This window comes from Lutjanus erythropterus, chromosome 7 (genome assembly GCF_056507025.1).
Source record: "Lutjanus erythropterus isolate fLutEry1 chromosome 7, fLutEry1.hap2, whole genome shotgun sequence".
Taxonomy (NCBI): Eukaryota; Metazoa; Chordata; class Actinopteri; order Lutjaniformes; family Lutjanidae; genus Lutjanus; species Lutjanus erythropterus.
The window spans coordinates 12078559-12087086 of NC_139323.1; the positions used below are offsets into that span (position 1 = coordinate 12078559).

Below are 8528 nucleotides of genomic sequence, written 5' to 3' on the forward strand. Positions count from 1 at the left end.
TCAAACCAAACACAAAAATGTCTTGGACGCTAAGACCAGGATGCGGCGGCTGCAAAACTGTGCTGAGGGGGAACTTGTTTTGGTGTAATATTTGCATGTTGGGAGGCGGGTAGCAGCATTTAAATGACTACATCACTGGTAACAGCTGTTAGTTTGTTCACATTCGTACCATTAATGTCCCAGGTGCTAATTTGCCGTTCTTGGCCTGCAGGTTGCAGCTTAGAGGTTTTTTTGTTTTGCCACTATGAGCAAGCAACCCATGGCAAAATTTACACCTGCAGTCTGCATCCAGTAAGTCAGACTACCAGGAACTAGGAACCTTTCCACATTAAGTTCCAGGAACATTATTTTACCTCCCGAAAAGTTCCTGCTTTGAGAAGAATTTTCCAGAATAGCAGGATTTTTGGGGGTGGGTCTTGCAGCACTGAATATTTCTGACTGGTCGAGTACTTGCAGCATTTAATTTCAGCCGCCATTTAAAAAAAACTTTGCAGCCACAAACTAGTTTGTTTTTTGTTCATTGTGTTTCAACAAATCAACACAAGTTAAAGAAGAAAGCATACAACAGATGTACCACCAACAAAGTCCAGAGTCCTTTTAGTTCCTTGAAAAGTAGTTCCTGGGACAAAGGGTTCAAGGTACATTGGATGAAAAAGTTGCATTTAACTGCGTTTCCATGGCAAGAACTTTCCCTTGGAGACGATGGAGGTGGAGGATCTCAGTGCATTTCCACCACAGTGACCAGGTTCTAAATTACGTTTTGGGGACATTATTTTCACCCCTGAAGAGTTCCTGCATGCTCTGAAGATAGCACTTTCTAAAAGTACAGGAAATTTAGGGGTTGGGCGTATAGCACTGAATATTTCTGATTTGCCGAGTGATCTTAGCATTTTATTTCAGCCACCATTTTTAAAAATCTGCAGCCACAAAAAAGTTTGTGTTCTGTTCATTTTGCTTCAGCACATCAACATGGACTTACAGAAGAAAGTACAAAACAGATGGGCCAATACTTTATATGGTGTCATCGTTGTACAGTCACTGCCAAACTGAAGCGTAAAAACAACTGTTGCATTTTCATACATCAGCAGAGTGATGAAGTTCCTTAGTCTTTAGATCACAGTGGAAATACAGACAACACTGGGCTGAAGGAACATTTTAGTTCCTCAAAAAGTTACTGGGACTGAATGTTATGGAAATACAACTTAAGTGCCATATGGGCATAAAAACACAAGGAAAAAAATGTGGTTTGTGTAGAAAAACTGGGTGAACACAAGAACATTATTGTATTTTCTAGTTTCCCATTCTGTGCAGTTCAGATTCAGATCACAGATTGGCATCACATTTTCTGCACTCTCCCTGCCTGTTATTTTTTCCTTTCCCTTAATATTCCACCCTAAACTTTGCTAAATGTTTTACCTGAGTGCAGGATCAGACAGAAACAATCTCACCACGAGGTCCATTTACTATCTGCTGTGGACCGTTCAATCAGGTGCCCAAGTGTCATGTAGAAAAATTGATACTCATCTGCTGGATATTTCCAATAATTCTTGCTGGTTAGCGAGTCTGATATTGTGTCCTTAATCACTGATTTATTAAATAAAGTTGAATATGTTAAAAACATGGTGCAAGACTCTGCCTTGAGTTGCTTTTTCCAACAGTAAAACATATCAGCCATAGAAGCATGCGCATTCACAGGTGCAAAGAAGCAGTCCAACACAACATGGCGGATTATCTGTAATCCTGTCAGTCATATCAGCTCTCCTGTTTGTGTGTGTGTGGGTGTGCGTGCATGGGTCCATCAGAGCAGTCCTTGTGCTGTCAAAGATGACAGCAGTGTATTTGTGGTCATCAGTTCTGTGCAGCATCTTATTTTAGAGGTCATGAAGGTTGTTGGGCTCCTCAACACAAATAATTCAAGAGACACCGACTCTGGTGTGAGGGCTGACGATTACACATGATGTCCATCGTAGTGTTTTTTGACATACTTCATATGCATTTTATTTTAATGTGAAGAATAAATGAAAAACAGTCTAATACATGTCAGTTAATCGAGACTTGTATGTCAAAAAATAACAAAGTAATATTCTTGTGTTTTTGCTTTTACATGATTTACAATTAATTAGCAGTACTTGGATTTTTGTGCTTTTCCTAGTCTTTTTTTTGTGTCATTATGGCATGAAAATCAATGTGCAGAAACCACAGTTGTGCATAAGTTAGTTAAACAATCATGATTTTCACGTCACATTTATTTCTTTATTTATCATTAAAGATTTGTTTCATGTTACATATCATTAATTTGGTGCATGTTTTTTCTCAAGGTTGTTTTGTTGGCTTTTGAGTGCAAAATATTTCGGTAATTCTTCCCTAACTGCCAATTTATGTCCTGGTGGAAGTTCTCTAATAGGATTTGAGAGATGGCTGCGATTCAGCATTTCTTTTCCCCCTCAGCTTCCATGTTTGATTTTTCACATTTGATTAATCAGATCCAAATCCAGTTTGTCTCTGCAAGTCGTTCTGAACATTGCATTCAAGTCTATTAATATCATTATTAAAAATGTACAAAATAATGCACTGAAAGTTTATATTTGTAATACTAAAATATGCAAAAACACTGACATGATCCTTTGAAGCAGAGGGATTCAGTGGTTACAGTATGTCAGGTTGTGATACTTAAAGCTCAGGCAGTGTTGCCAGTGAGCTGCAGTGGTCTGGAGAACAGTGGAAAAACTCATATGGTCAGATGAGTCATCATTCCCCTGCTTTCAACAAGCTGATGAGTACATGTGTGGCAGACAAACTGAAAGACGTCTACGGGCCTGAGCGCTAGTTTCCTAAAGCGAATTATAATATCCATCCTATGACAAAGCATGTTAATTGTGATGGGGAAAACATTAGTTCAAGATGACAATTCCCAGAAACCAACAGATCACTGCATTGTTTGATAGACACGACAACCTCAGACAAGAGGATCTTCCACTTATCCAGATTTTTTTTAGCTGAAATTAAGTAAGTTTTTAGGCTCTATTGTAAAGTCTGCCATTACCAAGGTGAGGACCATCAACTTAATATACTGTAAAAAAAGAAAAAAGAAAGAAAGGAGGAAAAAGAATTTGATAAAACTTAAAAACAAATAAAGCAACCAGCTGCAAAGCCTAGTATTGGGGCTGACTCAACTATGGTCTAATTCGTTATGTCAACTTAGGTGAAGAAGTTCTCTCAACATGTTTCTTACATTTGTCAGACTTAACATTAGTAGTCAGACCTACTCACATATTTAAGTTAATAATACTTACATTATTATCATTTGATAAACTGAACAGAACTAATTTTACCATATACTCCAATATAAGCTATGTATGTCTCAAAGCAATATCTGAAGTTTATAATATATTTATACCACTTATGCTTATATTTCAAAATATAGCAAGTTGTCTAGACAGCTGGTGGATGCAAACCCACATTTTCTTAGTGTGAGGAGACAAATACTCTTGAATATGGATTTTTTTTTTATGCAGTACTCTTTATGTATGTTTTCAATTTACAAGAATACACAGTTTCCAGGTGATCAAATGTAATAATTTATTTTCTTAACTTAAGTAGACAAGCAGCTCTTAATAGTAAAGTTAAGTTGGACAAACTTAAGAAATTACTTTGAGTGAACTTCTTAACCTAAGCTGACACAACAAATAGCCTTTACTCAGAGAGTTCACTCATAAGCTGGTTGCCTTACTTTTTTAAATTTTGTCAACTTTTTTTTTCATACAGCCTATACAGCTCAGGTTTGTATCAGTATTAGTGTCATAGCGCTTTAGTATCTGCACTAGAAAACCAGCATTATTAGCATTTTCCCTATTTGGTTCTAATTAAATATAGTCAATAAAGATCATTGTGGTTATATTTTTCACCATTAATTCTCATTGCACCATGTTGGTCAATATAAGATTACAGAATTGAAAAGGGTCACTTAATGACAGCATCCTGAGAGCAGATGTTTTGGGGGGAAATCCCAAGAATATTTAAGCAGTGTTTCCATCATATGGAGGCAATTGTGTCACCTACACAGTGGCATAAGCTAAGTGACTAACTGCCCACAAAGAAATATATTCTACTTTGTAGAGAAAGGAAACTATTTTACCAAGTAAATGAGTGTTCATATTATTACAAAGTTGCTCAATGTAATTTAATGTCATTAATGATTAAAAATACACACTGGTCAGAAGAACTCCAGCATGGCCATTATCCGTTGCTTATGCTCTTCTGTGTGCTGTATATCTGCTGCTCTGAGTCGGTGAACTTAGCGGCTGTTTGTTTAAATGAATAGATGTGACCTGTGCCTGATATGTCTGGTCTGTGTTGGCTTAGCTTAGCAAAAAGATGGAAGCCACTGCAGCTTGCCAAAACAAGTCCAGCATGAAACCACCCAGAGAACCACAACTTGTTTTTACAGTTTGATTTTTGTGCAGATTAAACAAACAAGATACAACATGGATAACAGACAGAACCAGACTAGTTGTTTTCCCTGTTTCCAATTCTTATGCTCATCTAATCTATCTGTTTCCTTGCTGTAGCTTCATATTTAGCAAACAGACATGAGAGTCATATCTAACTTCTCATGTAACTCTCAGCAATTTCCCAAAATGTCAGACTATTCCTTTAACCTCCTGTCTATAATACCAGCCTGATCTCAACACATATGAGTAATTTACAACACTTATAATGTTCATAAAGACAGAGAAAAATGGTGTCTCATTACGGCCGCCCTCTTTATAAAGACATAAAGTGTCTTGGTGCTTTATTTTGGTTTGATAAGGCTGAATTCGGTGTTATCTACCTTTAATTTAACCGAATGCATCTACACCAGCATTATAATTACAGAAAACTTAGGTAAAACATGCTAGGATTAGCACTGGTCAACATCAGAAAGAAGCATGCTTCAAGTATGATAAAGTGTGTTGCTGTCAAAAGACAGCCATTGCAGAGTCTGAGTAAAAGCCCCAGTCTCATGCCTGTTTATCTTTTGGTCTGATGTATGGAGAAGCTGGGCGTCCTCCAGCTTCACACCTCAAAACTGATCTCTCTTGACTGTCCAAACAGGGGTTCTGTTGCCAGGTGAGTGTCTGAGTACGCACGTCGGAGGTGCGTAGAGCTGCAAGTGGTCTTGATGGCAACCTCATAGGGAGGCGGGGGCTCCAGCCACGGAGGAGGGTGAGGCGATGGGCTATAACCACCAGGTTCCATGGGAGGGTAGTCGAATTCCTCACCGCGAGCACCTTGCCTGTGGCGTTCCATCGTCCTACAGCCGAGAGAACAGTGGTAATAAAAAATCATGTGAAAACAATCACATGGAGACACTTAATGAGGACAGACCAAACACAAATTGATATAGTTCTAAGGTGTCAGCTGTTGTAGAGATCAGATGTTAGACAGCAGATGGAGTCATGTTCTGTCAGTAGTGGGGTTTCCTGCCAAACACATGCATTGGGTTTCACCAAAGCATAATGGATATCTCAGCTGCACAGGATGATAAAAAGCTTTTGAATAACAGCCATAGCCTGTAACCATGAGCCGTGGATGTGCAGTGTTGCTTTCCAAATATTTCAGTAATTTATTTCACTCAGTAGCACATCTCTAACCAAACAGCACAAGCTAATCAACTGTTTTTGGTTAAAGTCTACACTTCTTTGGATTACACTAACTGACTCCTTCTTGGTCAAAGGAATAGTTTGACATTCTGTGAAATATTTCTTTTGACAGGGACAGCACAACTTCATAGCAGCTGAATCAGTTATGACTAAATTTTCACCTCTGGTCCCTGCGTAGGAAACAAAGATTAACAGTTCTGCTAAAAACATTGCAGTTGCAAGACAGTATTCACTGTACACCAACAACATCAGCAACAACAAGACAAGGAAGTAACAAAATCTTGGTCCATCTTTGATTGAAACTGCCTAGTGTTACAGTTTACAGTTACAGTTTGATCTTTGATCTGTTTATCATCTATTTTACTCTGATTTACAACATGAGCATTATGTTGTATAGATGAAGACTTTAAACTAGTGAATGAGACCATAAAATCATGAGGAAACTATTCACTGAGGTCATAAATCAAGACAGAAGTCGGATCATTTTATCATAAGGCTTCATACAATTTGTTTTCTTTTTACAACCAATGAAGTCGCCCCCTGCTGGTCAGTAGAAATAATGTACCTTTAAGGCACTTGAACTTGACTTTTCAGACTGAGAAGCTCTGTCCACTTTTTAATATGCGGTCTATGCCTGGTTGAGTTCCAGAGGTTTGGTGCTCTAACAGAGAAGGCTGATCTGTCAAACTCTGTAGATCAGTGCTGTATCACGCCGTCAACTCCACTGGTCATCCAAATTGTCCTCCTTTCTGGCACCAAGTTAGATGAGAAAATCAATACCACTCTCATATCTGTGCAGTTAATATAAAGCTACAGTCAGCAGCCAGGTAGCTTAGCTTAGCACAAAGCCTGGAACTGGGAAAAACAGCTAGTGCAGTTCTGCCCAAAAGTAACAAAGTTCATTTACCTGCACTTGTAAATCTCTGCAATCTACAGTTAGTTTGCGCAAAAGTGTGACAAGATGACAATTCACCAGCTTTGGAGGTTTTCTTGGGAAAATAGTTGGATAGACAAATGGAAGTTATGTTTTAACACATTTTCTGTGCCAGGCTAGCAGTTTCCCCATCTTTCAAGTCTTTATGCTAAGCTAAGCTAATTGTCTGCTAGCAGTAGCTTTATATTTAGCGTACAGACATGAGAGTTGTCTGGATCTTCTCATTTAACTTTCATCAAGAAGGCAAATAAGTATATTTCCTAAAATTTCTATCTATTTCTTTCTAATTTGTAGAGATTGTACGTTGTCATTAGATAGCTGTTGCCTGTGGGCAGTGTTCAAAGGGATAGGCCACAATCGATCAGTGTCATCCAGAGCTGAGCAGGGCATACGGAAGACAATATGACATTTTTTTCCTCAAGTATGGAGGTTGAAAAGTATATTTGGCCCAAATTAATGAGAAATAAAGTCAAAGTGGGCATTTTTCTTGAAAAGGTGCAGCTGTTGGGGTCTTTGTTCAAGGCTCTAGTACATGTACGAACAGCTGTATCTCTTAAGGACCCTGAAAACTGATAACTGAATCTATGATGTCATCAAATATGGAGCTACAACAGGGAAAATGAGTCAGACAACATGGCAAAGCGGACAGTAATACTGTGTAGGGTCTTATATGAAATCTATTCTATGGATCTGTTGTTAGTACAAGAAAATCACCGTAATACACTTAAATCAATAGTTGGAGTCTTTTTTGCTTTCAGGATAAAATGACACTTATAGACACAGACTGAAGAGTAATAAATCTGCACTCATTTTCCTTCACCTACCTGGGCAGAAACACTGACTGAGACTCTGGGAAGCGGCTCCCCGGCGGTGTGAAGAGGGCATGCCCGTTGAAGTTGGGGTATTCGTTGTATGGGTAATGTGGACAGTCTGGGTCGAACTCCCGGTGGTTGTAGTTTCCAGCACTTTTGCTGTTCATAGCCCAGAACAGCCCCAGGATGAGCATGACCACCCCCAGCACCACGCAGCAGAGGGAGAAAGCCTGCAAGCGGCTCTGGTACGAGGCCAGGAAGGCTGTGGAGCCCCCGGTCACAATGAGGAAGGCTCCGATGAAGATTGCTCCATGGTGTAGGGAAGGCATCCTCCTCCGGGACTGTAACTGTTTCTGAGGTTACTGTGTAGGCTGTGACCGGCTGGATAGAGTGTCTCACATACAAGCAGTCCCACGGAGTGTGCTCTCCATGCGCTCTGACACTCACCAGACATCCAAAGATTCACTCCACAGTCACAGAGGTCCTATTATGACAAGAAAAAGCTCAGTGAATCTTACTTATTTGTTCCTATAATTTCCATAATTCCAAAAATATTTTTTTCTTTTAAAACTGCTGATCATAAAGTCCAGGTGTTCAGTCTCCACTCTGTAGATCTCCAGCTCCTGTGGATCAGTGTTGAAATTAATATTCTGGGAGTAGGAAGAAAAATAAAACAATGAAGGCTTTGATGCGCATCAGGCCAATGTGGAGTAGCTGTGTTTATCATCAGGGCAGATGGACGAGAGGACGGCAGAGCCCATTAAGAAATCTTTACTGGCGCCCCACCCTCCCTCTGTCTAATGTGTCTGAAGGGTACCACTTTAGCCCTGTGTGTGTGTGTGTGTGTGTGTGTGTGTGTGTGTGTGTGTGTGTGTACAACAGCAATTTCTCTAAACATCAGGGGTCATATTGCACATGAAATATAATGAAATATAGGCATACATCCTTTAACAGAATAAGATGCGTTTATAACTTCAATGTGTTGGTTACAAAATGTAATGAGTAAGTTACAACCGAAACTCAATCTTCAACAGTAGAAAATAGCATCTCTGTAATCTTATTTAATACTATTTGTTCGAATTTATGAAAGGGTTAATTAGTATTTTACTATCTAAATGCCATTGTTGGAGCTTTTGACAT

General features: G+C 39.2%; 1 protein-coding gene across 1 annotated transcript; it reads right to left on the reverse strand.

Annotated features, from left to right (window-relative positions):
• Positions 1–4256: 4256 nt before the first annotated feature.
• On the reverse strand, positions 4257–8108 carry LOC146323652 (uncharacterized). Its single transcript, XM_084722160.1, has 2 exons — positions 7401–8108; positions 4257–5293 (listed from the first exon to the last, which is right to left on the reverse strand). Exons 1-2 carry the CDS (start codon positions 7715–7717, stop codon positions 5056–5058), a joined length of 555 nt encoding a protein of 184 aa, XP_084578286.1. The 5' UTR covers positions 7718–8108; the 3' UTR covers positions 4257–5055.
• Between the last annotated feature and the right edge of the window lie 420 nt (positions 8109–8528).